Genomic DNA, 18,936 nt, shown 5'->3' on the forward strand with positions numbered 1-18,936 from the left:
TGTAGGCTCTGACGTTTTACATTGTTTTGTTTTTGAGTGCAGTTATGTAACAAAAAAAATCTACATTTATAGGTTGCACTTTCATGATCAAGAGATTGCACTACAGTACTTGTTTGAGGTGAATTGAAAAATACGATTTCTTTTGTTTATCCTTTGTACAGTGCAAATATTTGTAATAAAAATGATAATATAAAGTGAGCGGTGTACACTTCGTATTCTGTGTTGTAACTGAAATCAATATATTTGAAAATGTAGAAAAACATCCAAAATATTTAATAAATTTCAATTGGTATTCTATTGTTTAACAGTGTGATTAAAACTGTGATGAATCGCGATTAATTTTTTAAATCATGATGAATGTTTTTGAGTTAATTGCGTGAGTTAACTGCGACTAATTGACAGCCCTATAGTATAGTCAATAAAGTGCAGCTACTTTCCTGAGAATTTCTTCTGCTCTTCGGATCTTGAGCACAGAGGGCAACCTTTGTGAGGCAGACAGTTGTGGCTAGGGGCTGGATCACAGAGCTACAAACCAGTGTCTACCCATGACTCTTTTTGATTCAATACGTATAAATTTGGACAAATCATCTAAACTACATCACTATATCAATTTCTCTGTCTGTAAAACAGGGATAATGATACTCACCTGCCTTTGTCAAGCCCTTTGAGATCTTCTGATGAAAAGAACCCAGTATTTATTTTCATTTGTTTTATGTTACTAATATAATAATCCCCGCAAATGACCGTGAGGGCCATGGTGCATAAACCAGTAAGAAAACTAGAGCAAGGCAAAAGATGTAATCATACCACACAAAATGTACTTTACATGCCTCGTTAAACATACTTTATTAATTTATTGTGACATATGCAGTTTTCTTTTAACCAGTGAGGATTATGCTTCATAGTATAGCATAGCACTACTGTAGAGATAAAGGGGTCTTAGTAATTTAAGACTTAACTCTAAAGCTCTGGGTGCCATCCTGGCCCCACTGAAATCAATGGCAAAACCTCCATTGACTTCATTGGTGCCTGGATTTCACTCCTGGTGTTCAGTCTTTGTTGGGAAGTGGGGCGAGCTTAATATCCTTCGTGTAAATGGTAAACGGTGTAAATATCCTTGGTGTAAATGCAAATTAGCATGGGACAAATATCTTGCTTTCTCCAGGCTCATGATCTTAAAAAAAAAAACTGGTTAAAAATTTTTGATCTTCTGCAATTAACTGCAGATGCATCATCATGCTATGAGCTCTGATGCAATAATGAATTTCATCACCAAGTGCCAAATCTTAAAACCTTCACTCAGCTCTTACTATGGCAAAACTGTCACTGAAATCAGAGGGATTTTCCTTTAATTTAGCAGGAATGAAAAAAGGGATGTCAGGATGTGGCTCAATAATTGTGACAAATGCGCAGCAGCAGCTCACAGCTTGGCCGCTGCCCTGCCGGCAGCACTGGCTCTGCCTTGGTTCTAACAGAAGTAGAATGGAACGGGCTGGGCATTCAAACTTGAACAGAGAGCTCCTGACAACATGGTTTTACAAAAGGTAGATCGTGCCAAACCAACCTGATCTCCTTCTTTGAGAAAGTAAAAGATTTTTTAGACAAAGGAAACACAGTGGATCTAATTTACCTAGATTTCAGTAAGGCGTTTGATACCGTGCCACATAGGGAATTATTAGTTAAATTGGAAAAGATGGGGATCAATATGAAAATTGAAAGGTGGATAAGAAATTGGTTAACAGGGAGACTACAGCGGGTCCTACTGAAAGGTGAACTGTCAGGCTGGAGGGAGGTTACCAGTGGAGTTCCTCAGGGATCAGTTTTGGGACCAATCTTATTTAATCTTTTTATTACTGACCTCGGCACAAAAAGTGGGAGTGTGCTAATAAAGTTTGCAGATGATACAAAGCTGGGAGGTATTGTCAATTTAGAGAAGGACCGGGAAATCATAAAGGAAGATTTGTATGACCTTGTAAAATGGAGTAATAGTAATAGGATGAAATTTAATAGTGAGAAGTGTAAAGTTATTCATTTAGGGATTAATAACAAGAATTTTAGTTATAAGCTGGGGACGCATCAATTAGAAGTAACGGAGGAGGAGAAGGACCTTGGAGTATGGGTTGATCACAGGATGACTATGAGCTGCCAATGTGATATGGCCGTGAAAAAAGCTAATGCGGTCTTGGGATGCATCAGGCGAGGTATTTCCAGTAGAGATAAGGAGGTGTTAGTACCGTTATACAAGGCACTGGTGAGACCTCACCTGGAATACTGTGTGCAGTTCTGGTCTCCCATGTTTAAGAAGGATGAATTCAAACTGGAACAGGTACAGAGAAGGGCTACTAGGATGATCCGAGGAATGGAAAACCTGTCTTATGAAAGGAGACTCAAGGAGCTTGGCTTGTTTAGCCTAACTAAAAGAAGGTTGAGGGGAGATATGATTGCTCTCTATAAATATATCAGAGGGATAAATACCAGAGAGGGAGAGAAATTATTTAATTCCTCAGTACCAATGTGGACACAAGAACAAATGGATATAAACTGGTCATTGGGAAATTTAGACTTGAAATTAGATGAAGGTTTCTAACCATCAGAGGAGTGAACTTTTGGAATAGCCTTCCAAGGGAAGCAGTGGGGGCAAAAGACCTATCTGGCTTTAAGACTAAACTCGATAAGTTTATGGAGGAGATGGTATGATAGGATAACATGATTTTGGTAATTAATTGATCTTTAAATATTCATGGTAAATAGGCCCAATGGCCTGTGATGGGATGTTAGATGGGGTGGGATCTGAGTTACTATAGAGAATTCTTTCCTGGGTGTCTGGCTGGTGAATCTTGCCCATATGCTCAGGGTTTAGCTAATCGCCATATATGGGGTCGGGAAGGAATTTTCCTCCGGGGCAGATTGGCAGAGGTCCTGGAGGTTTTTCGCCTTCCTCTGTAGCATGGGGCATGGGTCACTTGCTGGAGGATTCTCTGCTCCTTGAAGTCTTTAAACCACGATTTGAGGACTTCAATAGCTCAGACATAGGTGAGAGGTTTTTCGCAGGAGTGGGTGGGTGAGATTCTGTGGCCTGTGTTGTGCAGGAGGTCGGACTAGATGATCATAATGGGCTCTTCTGACCTTAGGATCTATGAAACTCAACGTGACCAGGAAAAGGAAAAGGTTGGTATTAAACATCAGTGTGTTTGCTTGGGTGCTTCCAGCTATGGGCCTCATCCGCACACACTGATGTCAATGGAAAGACTCCCATTGACTTCACTGGGCTTCAGATCAGGCTCTAAGGCCCAGATCCGTTAGGCACCTAACTTCCGTGGAAATCAATGGGCTTAAGGCATCTAACTACCTGGGAGGGTCCATTCCCACACATTGCTGGAGAGCGACCTCCCGCTGCACTCTCCTGGTGCTAAACCGGCCTGAACTTCATCTCTGAGACTTTGTAGGAATAGTGAGCCCCTTTGCCTGTTGCCCAGATGACACTATCTGCGTAGCTCTTGTGGGGCCCCAGCAGGTACAGCCCATTCAGATTGGAACTGTGACACTTATTGTACCACCAGCCGCCCTTGTACAGCAGAGCACAGTTCGCCGAATGCATATCATTGTCATTGTCTTTGGTTGTAAACGTCATATTTTTATGGCCAGACAAGGAATCACCTGTTAAAACATCAGAAGCAAGAACATGGCTGTGTGTGTACAAAGCACTTTCAGGCTCTGAGAGATGTCCTGGTCCCCTGCATTTGACTATTAATCAAGTCACAGGGATTCTCTATTCCACACTTTGGCTATACAGCTATGGTTCCTTTTGTTTAATATGTAGCATGCCTCTAATAGCTCCTTTCCCTTCCCAAACAATATTTAAAAATAGGAGGCTAGCTGTGGGGGAAAAGACCCAGCAGGGCCTCACTTTAGTAAGTTCCCCCAACCAAACATCCTCTTTCTGGACGCTGGAGGACCAAGAATTCTGAGTTCAACTCCAGTTAACATTCACAAGTGTGGTGAAAACATCATGCTGATGGCCTGCACTGGAATGTCGCATGGACTTTCTTCCCACCTCCCCTTTCAGGTAATCTCTGAGTTGGTAGAACTGCCAGAGATACTCTGTGCTTTTGATGGTTGTTCATGATACCTCCCTTGTACAGAAAGTGCAGAATGGGCCCCAAACTTACCTGCAGTGCCTGTAAGAAACTTTCCTAGGTTCAGTCTGTATTTGTCAGATTGTCCTGAAATGCTGAAGGTCTCATAGTGGGCAAAGGATTTATTGTTTTCCGTGTCACTCAGATCGACACGAAGTTCACAAGTTTCTAGAGACAAAACGGAAACAAAAATGTCAATCACGTTCCATGAACGTTCTGTCTGATCTTTGTAAGGAGGGGTTGAGACATGTCTGTCCAACCCCAGGAATACAAGCAGATGAATCACTTTATGTGTCCTGTATCAGAGGGGTAGCCATGTTAGTCTGGATCTTTAAAAGGGGCAAAGAGTCCTGTGGCACCTTATAGACTAACAGACGTATTGGAGCATAAGCTTTCGTGGGTGAACACCCACTTCGTGAAATGCATGTAGTGGAAATTTCCAGAAGCAGGTATAAATATGCAAGCAAGAATCAGGCTAGGGATAGTGAGGTTAGTTCAATCAGGGAGGCTAAGGCCCTCTTCTAGCAGTTGAGGTGTGAACAGCAAGGGAGGAGAAACTGCTTTTGTCATTGGCGACCCATTCACAGTCTGTGTTTAATCCTGAGCTGATGGGGTCAAATTTGCAAGTGAACTGAAGCTCAGCAGTTTCTCGTTGAAGTCTGGTCCTGAAGTTTTTTTGCTGTTGGATGGCCACTTTTACATCTACTGTTGTGTGTCCAGGAAGGTTGAAGTGTTCCCCTACAGGTTTTTGTATACTGCCATTCCTAATATCTGATTTGCGTCCATTTATCCTTTTACGTAGGGACTGTCCAGTTTGGCCGATGTACATAGCAGAGGGACATTGCTGGCTCATGATGGCATATATTACATTGGCGGACGTGCAGGTGAATGAACCAGTGATGGTGATGGTGTGGCTGATCTGGTTAGGTCCTGTGATGGTGTCGCTGGTGTAGATATGTGGGCAGAGTTGGCATCAAGGTTTGTTGCATGGATTGGTTCCTGAGTTAGAGTTACTATGGTGCGGTGTGTCGTTGCTGGTGAGAATATGCTTCAGGCTGGCGGGTTGTCTGTGAGCGAGGACTGGCCTGCCTCCCAAGGCCTGTGAAAGTGAGGGATCATTGTCCAGGATGGTTTGTAGAGTTCTGTTGGTTTCTTTCTTGGGCTTGTCTTGCAGCAGGAGGCTTCTGGGTACACATCTAGCTCTGTTGATCTGTTTCCTTATTTCCTCATGCAGTCATGTTAACACCACCCTATACCGAAAACCCACCGACCGCTATGCCTACCTTCATGCCTCCAGCTTCCATCCTGGACACACCACATGATCCATTGTTTACAGCCAAGCGCTGAGGTACAACCGCATTTGCTCCAACTCCTCAGACAGAGACCAACACCTACAAGATATTCACCAAGCATTCTCAAACCTACGATACCCGCACAAGGAAATAAGGAAACAGATCAACAGAGCCAGACGTGTACCCAGAAGCCTCCTGCTGCGAGACAAGCCCAAGAAAGAAACAAACAGAACTCCACTGGCCATCACAAACAGTCTTCAGCTAAAACCTCTCCAATGCATCGTCAGTGATCTACAACCCATCCTGGACAATGATCCCTCACTTTCACAGGCCTTGGGAGGCAGGCCAGTCCTCGCTCACAGACAACCCGCCAGCCTGAAGCATATTCTCACCAGCAACGACACACCGCACCATAGTAACTCTAACTCAGGAACCAATCCATGCAACAAACCTTGATGCCAACTCTGCCCACATATCTACACCAGCGACACCATCACAGGACCTAACCAGATCAGCCACACCATCACCATCACTGGTTCATTCACCTGCACTTCCACCAATGTAATATACGCCATCATGTGCCAGCAATGACCCTCTACTATGTACATCGGCCAAACTGGACAGTCCCTACATAAAAGGATAAATGGACACAAATCAGATATTAGGAATGGCAATATACAAAAACCTGTAGGGGAACACTTCAATCTCGCTGGACACACAATAGCAGATGTAAAGGTGGCCATCCTGCAGCAAAAAAACTTCAGGACCAGACTTCAACGAGAAACTGCTGAGCTTCAGTTCACTTGCAAATTTGACCCCATCAGCTCAGGATTAAACACAGACTGTGAATGGGTCACCAACGACAAAAGCAGTTTCTCCTCCCTTGCTGTTCACACCTCAACTGCTAGAAGAGGGCCTCAGCCTCCCTGACTGAACTAACCTTGTTATCCCTAGCCTGATTCTTGCTTGCATATTTATATCTGCCTCTGGAAATTTCCACCACATGCATTTCACGAAGTGGGTGTTCACCCATGAAAGCTTATGCTCCAATACGTCTCTTAGTCTATAAGGTTGCACAGGGCTCTTTGCTGCTTTTATGTATCCTGTCTCCAAGGAGATGGTCTGGCGGAGAACAAAAACCAGAAAAGAATCCATCAGTGATTTTGTTACCAAGGGATGTTAACAGGTGGATATTGTCATTCCCCAGCCAGAATTCCGTCAGCTGGTTCCCAAAACCCTTCTTGTATGAATCCCAGTCACGGAAAAAATCCACTGAACCATCTGCGCGTCTCTGGAAAACCTGTAAGGAAATGAGAGGGTGAGAGGTGGAAGACTGCACCATGGTTTCTATCCATCATAAAGCAGCTGCCTGACATACCATTACTTCATACCTGCACATGAACCCACTATACTTCGCATTCACGTAATGCTTTCCAATATATCTCCCTGCAACAGATCAGTCCTGCTTTACAAAAATGGGTACCACTACCTTCATCTGTAGAGAAGGAGGAGGCTCAGAGATGGGATGTGACCTGGCCAAGTTCAAAGAGTGACTCTGGCTCCCATCAGCTCATTTATCTGGGCAAATCCATGTCTATCTACTTCTTTTAACTACACGTTAGACTGATGGAGCTAACTCTTCAGGCCAGGAAGTGTTGAAAACCCCCTCTTAGCTGGTAACCTCTCTGCTCCATGCCCCATGTCTCTTTCACTCTGTGGCTTGAAGAACATAAAAACCCTTCAGTAGTTGGGATACAACATAGTTACGGCCTTGCAATCTTTTGCCATCACATAAAGGTCTTTCACGCCTTGGCCAGACTGTCAGGTGCTGAGAATGCTGTGTAGGCAACGTGCTTAACCTCTGGGGTGTGTCTGCATGGCTCCAGTGACGACTCAAGCTAGCCATCCGAGCTCAGACCTTGGGGGTCCAAGCTGCCACCTGAGCCGCTACGTCCACACTGCTGGTTTTAGTGTGCTGGGAGCTGTTCCCAGCTACAGTGTAAACATACCCTGGGAGTGCCCACGCCTCCTGGGCTGAGGTAAGGAACAACCAGCTCCAAAGGAAGCCCGGTCAGCAGATAAAGAAAGCCAGGTGTAGCCCTCCCAGCCACTAGAGGGAGACATGGTCACATGCACTAGGCAGGTTATTACACCTGAAGTCACCTGTAGAATCTTCCAGGCTAGACAAGACCTAAAAAGCAAATGTGAATAAACCAAAACCTAACAAATACAGAAACTTCCAGGTTTCCACAAACTCAGTTTCTCCTTTTTGAACTGATGGGCTGGCCTGGATATGAAATCTGTGATGACATATTTGGGGCATAACTGGATGTATTATTTCAGCTCTGTCTCAACATTTCCTCAATTTAGGACAGATTTACAGCTGCCAGCAAGTGGCAATCCTCACACCTCTGATTAAAATCAAACGTGTTCTCTATAACACCCTCGTCCCCGCCACACTCCCTCTCACTTACAGTCCAGCCTCCACCGTCTGTATCCATGTCACAGAAGACAGTGATGGAATCATCAGCAACTCCTGGGTAGATGGCGTACCAGCCGCTCAGCGTTCTCCCTTTGGCTAACAGCTCCTTGCAGTTTCTGGGTCCTAGACAAAATGGAAAATTAACCATGCATTGATTGAAAGCGTGGGACTGGATCTGATTGTGCAAGGGGTGGGTGAAGAGTCAATGTGATCTTGACTGATATACTGGGGCCTTCAGAACTAAAAGCAGGCACTGCTATGCTTTGAGCTAAATGGTCAAGGCCCCTGACACCAGACCCCTACTCCTATCCTGTGTGGATCGGTCACAGAGGGGGACCTGTAAGACACACTCACCAGGGGGTTAACTCAGCAGAGTTTAGACAGCTGATTTGTTTCATCTTTTTTCACTAGGGAGAGGCTGTGCCTGGCCCTGGCAGGTGCGTAAGGGCAGGGGAAGGCACCTGGACCTTCATGCCCTACTCCTAAGCCCTGTCTCTGCCCCCCTGTTCCCTGAGCAAAAGGGCTGCTCAAAGCTAATGCCAACAATGTCCACAAAAGGCGTGGAGAAGAGTGGGGTTAGGGCCCTGGCTCTGCACCTTGTACCCTGCCACCCATCAGTGGGAACTGGCTGGCACGCCCATACAGGCTGGAGGAGGGTCCAGGAGGCACCTTTCACGAGGGCATCAGGGACTGCTCCGGCCACCTTAAATAATATTATGAGTTAGTGGGTCTTTCTGAAATAAGACTCAATATTACTCATTCTGTGCCTTGGGTAGGGGAGGCGGTGTGGGAGCAGTAGTTCCTACACTGAAGCGGGAGAAGGAAGTGTTGTGGTAATAGGTTGTTTTGTTTTGAAATGGCGGCTATTTGAGACGTTAACCATCCTCCTGAGGGATTGGAGACAGACTGCAGCTCAGGGCGGACACAGCTGCTACTGTCAGTTAAATCATTCTTTTGCTATATGGGAGAGTGCAGAGGTTCTTACCTGTTGTTTCTGGTTCTCCGGACTCTCCTTTCTCTCCTAGAACGGAGCACAGGTTTAAATACTTGCAAGAGTTGGAGATCACACTGTAACCTCAGAACTCATGGGGCGTCAGCCTGACTTGCTGCAGGAAAATACACTAATGCCATGCATCTGAAGAAGTGGGTTTTTTTTACCCACGAAAGCCTATGCCCAAATAGATCTGTTAGTCTTTAAGGTGCCACTGGACTCCTCATTGTTAATGCCCTTCCAACATCTCCAGAGCTGCATGAATTTGGCATAGATGGTACAATACAGAAAAAGAGGGCAGAAGAGGAGCATTACATTTAGAAGCGTGTGAAGTACGTAGACACTTTTTTTAAAAAAAAAAGTTAATATTTGGGGGTTTATTCTCCATTTGTAAAAATTTGATTCACTTGGGTAAACAAGATGAAAGTAGCTTGGTGCAGAATTGCTCCTGGCTGACTGTTCAGAGACTTCAGGCAGCCAGATGCAATGGGTAACATTTTCAAAAGCACATACAAACCTTACGAGCCTACGGCCCGTTAAAAAGCAGAGCTGGCCGGAGCATGACAATTCCATTTCGCGGCAACTCTGGAGGTTTTGAACTTTGTTTTCATTCCACACTGGCATGAAAACAAAACCTTTTTTGTGGAAAATGAAATTGTGTTGAGATGTCCATGTTCCGATCGAAACCTGGGCTCTTCTATTCGAGAAGGTTTTTGGGTACAGGGCTCTCTGGTTACTTCTGACAAGAGAGACTCTCTCCCATACTTTATAGCCTGGTGGTTAAGACACTGGAATGTGGGAGAAGGGAGTTCAAGTCCCTGTTCTTTTTGAGACAGGATGATCTGGGATGAAAAACTCTGCTCTGAATCAGCCAGAGGAGAGACTTGATCCTGGCTCCCCTACATCAGGGTTTAAATTCACCCGGAGCTATTCAGAGCTCTGCTGAAGCCCCGAGGCCCTGTGCCCCCCCACCCCTGTGGGGCTAAGCCCCGAGACCCCCCCGTCCTCTCAGCTGAAGCCCAGAGCCCTGCCACCAGGTCAGAAGTCCTGAGCTCCCCGCACCACCAGCCCAGCAGCTGAAGCCATCCTCTCCCCAGGGCCTGGAGGTTTTTATAGTCTGTTGGGAGAGGGCACATGGGGGGCTCTGGGAAATAATCTACGAGAATTTGAGTTCTGTTCCACATCACAGGCCAGTGTGCTGATCACCAGCCTCTGAGAGTCTTGCTCTCTAGAGAGCCATGGCCCGTTACTAAAACTTCACTTTGGTGAAAATATTCCAACCGATTCTACTCCTTAGGTGCTTTTGAAAATTGTACCTGATGTTCCTTCAAAACCCAGAGCAAGTTCTAGATGCAGTAGCTGGTTGCAAAGAAAGATGAGGGTGAAATGGTATTTGTCACAAGCCTCAGTCACTGTCTCCCTCATGTACAGTATTGGATTAGCTGAGCATGAATTCCTGTAAGTGCTAAGAAATATTTGTAAGTACCTGCAGGCCTCTTTGAACTAGCAGGCACTACAGACCTATTGCACCTTACATGCCTGTCACTGTGGGTATGTCTACACTGATGTGATTTGCAGCTCCTGAAGACGTATTCGTGCTAGATTTCACCGAGCAGCTTGCTGACAATAGCCGTGAGGACGTAGTGGCACAAGATTCAGCATATGCTGCACAAGTTTGCCTGACCGCTCTGGCTACCCACATTTGTAGCTTAGACCATGTGTTCACTTCTGTTGCTAGCAAGCTAGCTAGATTAATGCTAATGTGAGTACAGCGACATGAACTGCAAATCACGCCCCCGGCTGCACTGTAGCCATCCCTGCATGTCATTAAAGTACAGAAGGGCCACAGCTTTGCAGTGAGAAGAATTATTTGAATTGATCAATCACCTTTCAGTCCAAGGAGGTTAAACAGTGGAAAGATTTATCTGAAGTGCAACAATTTCAATGGGGGGCTCAGAACTGAGGTTCTATTGGGGTAAAAGTTTTCCCAAATGTAACCTGAAGACAAGCATGTTCAGAAGCTGTTACTGTGATGGAATCCAAGTGACTAGTTCTTTCTTTCTTTACCTTTCTCCCCTGCTGGTCCCATCTTTCCAGGGATCCCTGGAGCTCCCCGTTCCCCTACGAACACAAGAGGGTAAATATTTGACAGCGCAAGCCCTGACCAATTCAAACATACCAGCTAGAAGTGAACTGAATCCCCACATCTGCCATTTCTGATTTGAGTCATGAGGCTGCAACTTAGAGTCCAGAGAGAGGATCCTTCCGCTGGATTTTCACATCACATCAGTGTCCGGTTGGGGTATCCATCCCAGAGAACGTATCAGACCCTGCTTCCACTAAGCCATTGTCATGGGTGCAACTCAGATAGCAGCTAGCTCTTAGTTTTAACAAATCTCTCTGTATCAGCGTTTCTCAAACTGTGGTCCGTGAGAGTACTCCAGGGGGTCCATCGGCCCTGCTGATCAACTCCTCCCACTCCCTCCCTCAACTTCTCCCCCTCCCTTCCAGAGCCTTCTGCACTCCGTACAGGAGGCGCTGGGGGGAAGGGGGAGGAGTGGGGTTGGGGTGCGCTCAGGGGAGGGAGCGTAAAGAGGCAGAGAAGAGGAGGGGCAGGGCTGAAGCAGGGGAGGGAAGAGATGGGGTGGGGCCTTGGGGGAAGGGGTGGAGTGGGGATGGGGCGTGGGGCTGAGCAGGGAGCTTGAGGGGGTCTGTGAAAAATTTTATATCAAAATGGGGTCCTCGGGTTTCTAAAGTTTGAGACCACTGCTCTATATGGTCAAATCGTTTATTGGTATATATGAGTCCTGGCAGATAGATCTGTAACCAGCGGTGAGGGAGGATGTCAGTCTGTTACAGCAGCAGAAAGCAGCACTTGGCCCTTTGGCTCCTGCTTTACCAGCTCACACTCTGGAGATCCCTGGTGTGCTAGCCAAGGTGGTGGCCATCAAAGATACACAGCTGGCCTCCCTTCCACAGCCCACAGGCTACCATTGTTCTGGTCAGAGGAAAAAGAAATCGACAATGTTTCAGAGCCAGCTTGTTAGTTCTGGCCCCTCCATGTGGAGTTATAGACTGGCATAGTGACCAGCCTGTTTGAGGCACCTTTTCCTCATGTTGGGGACTCATAAGGATCTCCACGGGCTGAACTATTTTAACATCACTCATTCACTTTTCTGCCATCCAAGGCAGAGTCTCCCTCAGCCCCTGGACACATACCTCTCATTCCTGCACGTCCAGGGTCACCTTTGGGCCCCATGGCACCAGGAATCCCAGGGCAGCCCTGGAGAACAGCGAGCTTCTCTGAACCGCTGAGACCCACTATTTTCAAATCTGGAGAAAGAAATGACATGTGAGAAGGTCCATAGGGCTGAAACTTTCTGCAGATCCCTGAGAGAAATAAATCCTGCAAATGAGAATCTCCACAAGCTAGCTTTCTTTTCTTTTCTTTTCTTTTCTTTTCTTTTCTTTTCTTAAATACAAAAACCACAGCCTCAATTTAAATAGCCTCTTAATTCCTCAAAACTTTCATGAATTTGCATGTATTAAATTAACCACCAGAACAGACCGTACAGCAGACACTGGAGAACCTCAAAAAGGATTTTCAAGTGACACTAAAACTGGTGGATTAGAGAGGGTCTGGGTGAAAACTAATCACACTGCCATGTGATCTGGATAGATGAGAGCAGTGGGGACTGCAAGCAACAAGAGACAATTCAAAGCTTGTAAATGTGAAGTCAGTGGGAGTTTTGTCATTGGCTTCACCGGGAACAGGATTGTACCCCGACATCTGGGAAGAGGAAATCAAGAAAGCTACACAAGATGTGACCAAGCAGCCTCACCTACTGCGTTAAACACAAACCACAGTCATTGCTTTCACCTTGTTTTATTAATACGATCCCAGGGACTTTTTCCTACAACCATGTACTGCTGCAAGAAAGATAGGTAACCAGGGTTCACGACGCTGGGAGGAAAGTGTCTTTGAGCAGCTCTTAAGAAGTGTGAAATAAAGGAACATTTGAGAAATGCCAGAGTATTGTGCATGTGTGAATTTCTATAAACTTTAGAGATTTTCTGACTTTCACATTAATTCCAAAGATCTGACTAACATCTCCCTAGGAGCAAACCAAAAGCAGCTATGGGTAGAGGTATCTATTCCCATTCTAGTTTACTTCTTATATCAGACTTATTCTGTTCTAGTCCTTACATCAGATCTGTTCCATTCTACTTTATATCATGTGCATCATATTCTGTTCCTTTTATGAGGTCTATTCTATTCCTGATATCATCTCCATCACTGTAGTACCTGAGCTCACTGGACAGAATCAGTAGAGAATGGAACATGGCAAGATTTTCATTTAATCAGATTATTCTTTAACTGGAGAATGTTGCTGTTCGAGGACTGCCAAAGAGTAAAATCAGGGCTGATGTAATAAAAAGCATCTCATCTTGTGAATGCCATTCTTCTCCAATCTAGTAGCTGAGGGTTTCACAGCCCCTTTGCTCCGTCTCATACTATGCCATGGAACAGCCCAACAGCAATGGAAAGGCATTAGTTATACAGTGCATATGTGAGCCATCTTGTTTCTTGATTAAAAGTGATTTAATTAAGGAAGAAAATAAGAAGGGCTAATATTAAACTTCATATTCTAACTGATGAGGAATTTTGTGCATTCTAAATTCTGCATCTTAAAGTGGGGACTAGTCAGATCCATGTTATGAAAAGGTAACAGGTTTGTCTGTGACTCACCTGGGCAGGTGTCCTGAGCCTCACAAACCGCTGCTGCTAGGCAGAGTACGGCGAGGAGGGTTTGCTGGGCAGCTCTCCTCATGGCTGGTGCTGGTCTTGGCAACGGCAGCTTCGCTCGTCTCCTCATCTTCATGCTCTGTTAGCATCTCAGCCCTGGGAGCCTTTCATATCATATGAAAATACAATAAGTAAACTCCACCTCGGAACTGTAATCTCCCTTACATCCCAGTTTCCACGTTACAGCTGTAAAATGGTTTCCCCTTGGCTTGTTGTGTGGACAGTTTCCCAACTTCAAGAATCTGATACGAAAGTTTCCTGTCACATTGTTCCTCCTGTGTGACTCAGTAAATATTTTGGTGCCAACGGGTCTGCTTCCCATTAATTTTACTTGCTTTCCTTTAAGTGTTGGTGTCAGCAATTCTTCATTTAACTCCTTTATACCAAAGGGTTGAGATTATTTTCCAGCTAGAGCTTCATTCCACTGATGTCAGGGTGAAAGATCAATCTGGCCAAGAAGGATATGCAATTATTGTAAGCATTGCAAAACCTCTGAAAGTATGGTTTACACCTGCCCCAAGACAGCAGAGTGATTAGATCATTAAATCCTGAGAGAGGATTTCACAGGGTTGAACACATGTTCACATCCTGGTTTTTATTTGCTACCTAGTGCTTTACACAGTGAAGAACTGCAGGTTTGATATTGTTGTACTCTTCAGATTGGTCTCCATTCTAACTACTTGTTTGTTGTTAAATTGTTCCATGATACTGCCTCTAGACCAGAGGAGGTTTTGATTTTATGAAGTTATCAGTGATACATAGTGCATGACATCAGAAGCCTATTCTATTCTGTTCTATTCTTATACCCAGTAGTGCATTATGTGGCATGACTGACATCTCTCATGTGTGGTTTGTTCTCTTTTATCCCTTCCCCAGGGGAGACTGTGTGCAGTGGAGTGGTTTGGCAGTGTGTGGGGTGTTGTGGGTTGTTTATTAATGTTCATGGTATTCCAGATTTATATTAGAACAGGCAGGTTGAAGAAATGTACCTTTTATTTGGAGTGGAGGCTGATGATGATCACGACGATTTTTAGTGGGGGTGGGGTGGGGATTTACCCAGTCTCGGACTGCCCCCAGGGAAGGTTTTGTCTTCCACATAGAGGAACTTTACTGCTGTCAGTCTGAGAGGCTTGTAATGTACACCTCAGTGTGTGTGTGTGTGTGTGTGTGTGTGTGTGTGTGTATTTAAACTCAAGTAGCTTCCTCTTAATTGTTGTATGAGGGGACAGAGTTGAACTGAATCTCAAATAATGCTCACCAGTTGTTGCTGGTGCCCCAGCATTTCCTTTATCTCCTAAAGAAAGAAGTTTCAGATCTTGTGTTACCTGGAGGTCAGATCCTGATCTGAGTGTGCAACCCAGCATTGGTATTAAACCCAGGCTAGGGCACATGAATGCTGATGTCTCCTTTCACTACTCTATTAAAAACATATAAATAACGTTTCCAGGGTGGCACATTTGCCCAGAAGGCACAGGCTGTAAGGTACGCTTGCCTTTTAACCCAAGAGCTATATTAAAATGCCAGTTATGTGAAGCATATTGGGAATACATGTCAGAAAAGCAAGATTTCAGAAGTTCCTTCCTTGGACCACGTGAAATGACAAGTACTGTTATTACAGCCCAAACCCTGAAGAATCTCTTGGTGCATCACAGTGAAACTGATACTATGGCATCCCACTCAAGGATACAGCCTTGGGATGCTGTGTGACCCATTGGATGGATCCAAATGAGATGATAAGAAGAGATGGGGAATAAGGAGTATTCAGGGAATAACTAAAGCAGCAGATAGAAAAGGAGTACTTGTGGCACCTTAGAGACTAACCAATTTATTTGAGCATGAGCTTTCGTGAGCTACAGCTCACTTCATCAGATGTATACCGTGGAAACTGCAGCAGACTTTATATACACACAGAGAATATGAAACAATACCTCCTCCCACCCCACTGTCCTGCTGGTAATAGCTTATCTAAAGTGATCAACAGGTGGGCCATTTCCAGCACAAATCCAGGTTTTCTCACCCTCCACCCCCCCACACAAATTCACTCTCCTGCTGGTGCTAGCCCATCCAAAGTGACAACTCTTTACATAATCAAGTCGGGCTATTTCCTGCATAGATCCAGGTTTTCTCACATCCCCCCCACCCCCATACATACACAAACTCACTCTCCTGCTGGTAATAGCTCATCTAAACTGACCACTCTCCAAGTTTAAATCCAAGTTAAACCAGAACATCTGGGGGGGGGGGTAGGAAAAAACAAGAGGAAACAGGCTACCTTGCATAATGACTTAGCCACTCCCAGTCTCTATTTAAGCCTAAATTAATAGTATCCAATTTGCAAATGAATTCCAATTCAGCAGTTTCTCGCTGGAGTCTGGATTTGAAGTTTTTTTGTTTTAAGATAGCGACCTTCATGTCTGTGATTGCGTGACCAGAGAGATTGAAGTGTTCTCCGACTGGTTTATGAATGTTATAATTCTTGACATCTGATTTGTGTCCATTTATTCTTTTACGTAGAGACTGTCCAGTTTGACCAATGTACATGGCAGAGGGGCATTGCTGGCACATGATGGCATATATCACATTGGTGGATGTGCAGGTGAACGAGCCTCTGATAGTGTGGCTGATGTTATTAGGCCCTGTGATGGTGTCCCCTGAATAGATATGTGGGCACAATTGGCAACGGGCTTTGTTTCAAGGATAAGTTCCTGGGTTAGTGGTTCTGTTGTGTGGTATGTGGACACAGAGCAAAACTGTCAGCAGCTCCCCCCAGCACTGCATCATCAACAGGAAGAGGTCGCAGGGGAGCAGACAGAGCACAAGCAGCAGGGTATGGAGGTATTTGGAAAGCAGCTACCAATCCCATGACACTGAGTTCAGAGGCTCCTGCGCATTTCAAGTGCGGTCTCAATTAACGGAACATTCAGTGCCATCTTTTGAAAATTCTAATGAGCCATTCTCAGTCTCACAGATGCTCCCTGGGGTTTGTGACAGCTTGTCTTCTCTCTGTCCCTCTAGCCTAGAGCAGATGGCAAGTGCAGGTCATCTTCTCCTAGGACGTGCATTTGCATATGGGGGCCAGTAAGTGGAACATCTCTTCCACGCCTTGCTGATCTGCCTGGTTCCTCCTTTGTTGCTCTGTTTGTGCCTCCTTTGTGGCTCCTGTCCTCTGGGAACAATCCTCAGGTAATACAACCGCTAGGTAACCATTGCCTTGCCACACCTATCCTGTGCTGCCATGCTCCCTGTCTGGCCTCAGCTCAGCAAAGCACTTGAGAACGTGATTAGCTTTAACCAGGTGCTTACTGATGTCAGTGGAACATAAACATGCTTAAAGTTAAGCAAGTGCTTCTGCAGGTTTGCTGAATCAAGGACTCTCAGTGCGAGTAACATCAGAAAAGCAGGTGCACCCTCCTATGACAGCGCTAACCTGTATGTCCAGGGAGGCCAGCAGCACCTCTTTCTCCTGGTGAAAACCAGGAACTATTTAGCCGAGGTGCCGTGGCAGAGCTCTGAACCCACTCACCTGTGTGGGAACAGGAGGGGCCTGGAAAACGTCTGGTAGCTGGCTACAGATGCAGGGCTGTTGCTGGGAAAGGCTGTAGTCGCTCCCTGAGTGGAGGGAGTTGGAAAGCTGGCAAACCTGACTGGGGGAAAGCCAGATATGTAGGAAGAAGCCCAGGGAAACAGCAGCAAAAGGTAGGATTGTAATGGACCATGGCTGCTTGTTATTGGGTCTCTGGGCTGGAACCCAGTGTAGAGGGCAGGCCTGGGTTCCCCTACCAGCTGCCGGGAAGCGGTACAGGGTGTTGGAGGTGCCAGCCAGCCAGTGGGTTTGGAAAGATGGTGAATTCCCCAGAAGGGGAGGACATTAGTGACCTGGCCGGAGGGCCAAGCCACGAAGAGGAGACTGCAGTCCCTGGAGTGAGAGGGGCAGCAGGGCAAGACTGCATAGGAGAAGACATCACCGGAGTGGGAGCACTAATACACAGAAGACAGCCAGCAGGAGGTGCCATGAGCAGTGAATAGACCCTGTGACATAAGCATAAAAAAAAATCACAAGAATGTTGTGATTATTCCAATCCCAAATCTGACAAGCCCCAAAAATTCAGTGTTACGGTGTCATAGATTCCAAGGCCAGAAGGGACCATTGTTATTGACTGTTCTGACTTCTTGTATAACACAGGCCAGAGAACTGCCCCACACTAATTCCTAGAGCAGAGCTTTTAGAAAAAATCCAGTGCTGATTTAAAAATGGTCAGTGATGGAGGATCCACCACAACCCTTGGGAAATCGCCCCAATGGTTAATAATGCTCACTGTCAAATATGTAGGCTTAACTTCCTGTCTGAATTTGTCCAGCTTCAACCTCCAGTCACTGGATCGTGTTACACTTTTCTCTGCTAGATTGAAGAGCCCCTTATTAAATATTTGTTCCTCATGTAGGTACTTATACTGTGATCAAGTCAACCCACAACCTTCTCTTTAAGCTAAATAGATTGAGCTCCTTGAGTCTATCACTATAAGGCAGGGTTTCTACTCCTTTAATCATTCTTGTAGCTCTTCTCTGAACCCTCTCCAATTTATTAACATCCTTCACGAATTGGGGGCACCAGAACTGGACACAGGATTCCAGCAGCAGTCGCACCAGCGCCAAATACAGAGGTATAATAACCTCTCTACTGCTACTCAAGATTCCCATGTTTAGACATCCCAGGATTGCATGAGCTTTTTTGGCCACAGCTTCACACTGGGAACTCATGTTTAGTTGATTATCAACCGTGAGCCCCAAATCTTTTTCAGAGTCACTGCTTCCCAGGATAGAGTCCCCCATCCTGTAAGTATGGCCTACATTGTTTGTTAAATTAACCGAGTGCAAAGCTGTGATTATCCCAAGGGCATCACTTAGAGGTGGTTAAGAATTTTCAGTCAAAGCCATTTTTCAGAAGAAAACTGGGTTTTCAACAAAATAATTTTTTTGCAAAAATGTGTCTGCTTTCAGTGGAAAATCTTGAATTTTCATTAAAAAAATGGAACATCCCCAGCGGTGCCCCTGTCATGATGCACTGCTCCCCTCACCAAGACAGAAGATTGTGAGGCCTCATGAGAAATGTAGTCTGACCAGCGAGTCCAGCCAACAGAGGACAGTGGGAGTATGAAACATCTGAACCACAACTCCCAGGAGGCACCGCAGTGGCATTTCAGAATTGAACTACTGTATATCATTTTTTG

The 18,936-nt window shown here is 45.4% G+C and overlaps 1 protein-coding gene across 1 annotated transcript; it reads right to left on the minus strand.

The window, feature by feature from the left end:
• Positions 1-818: 818 nt before the first annotated feature.
• On the minus strand, positions 819-15,342 carry LOC125623638 (ficolin-2-like). Its single transcript, XM_048823281.2, has 8 exons — positions 13,652-15,342; positions 12,121-12,234; positions 10,969-11,022; positions 8,896-8,931; positions 7,903-8,033; positions 6,599-6,728; positions 4,170-4,304; positions 819-3,657 (listed from the first exon to the last, which is right to left on the minus strand). The coding sequence occupies exons 1-8, from the start codon at positions 13,782-13,784 to the stop codon at positions 3,410-3,412; spliced, it is 981 nt and encodes a 326-aa protein (XP_048679238.1). The 5' UTR covers positions 13,785-15,342; the 3' UTR covers positions 819-3,409.
• Positions 15,343-18,936: the final 3,594 nt, after the last annotated feature.

This window comes from Caretta caretta, chromosome 16 (genome assembly GCF_965140235.1).
Source record: "Caretta caretta isolate rCarCar2 chromosome 16, rCarCar1.hap1, whole genome shotgun sequence".
NCBI lineage: Eukaryota > Metazoa > Chordata > Testudines > Cheloniidae > Caretta > Caretta caretta.

Bases quoted from the DNA above. Each gene is read 5' to 3' on its own strand.
- LOC125623638 (XM_048823281.2), bottom strand. From the start codon at position 13,784: ATGAAGATGAGGAGACGAGCGAAGCTGCCGTTGCCAAGACCAGCACCA. The intron at 6,729-7,902 runs GTAAGTGAGAGG...ATTTCCTTACAG, and splicing joins CAGACGGTGGAGGCTGGACT to GTTTTCCAGAGACGCGCAGA. The intron at 4,305-6,598 runs GTAACAAAATCA...TTTTGTCTCTAG, and splicing joins CCACCTGTTAACATCCCTTG to AAACTTGTGAACTTCGTGTC.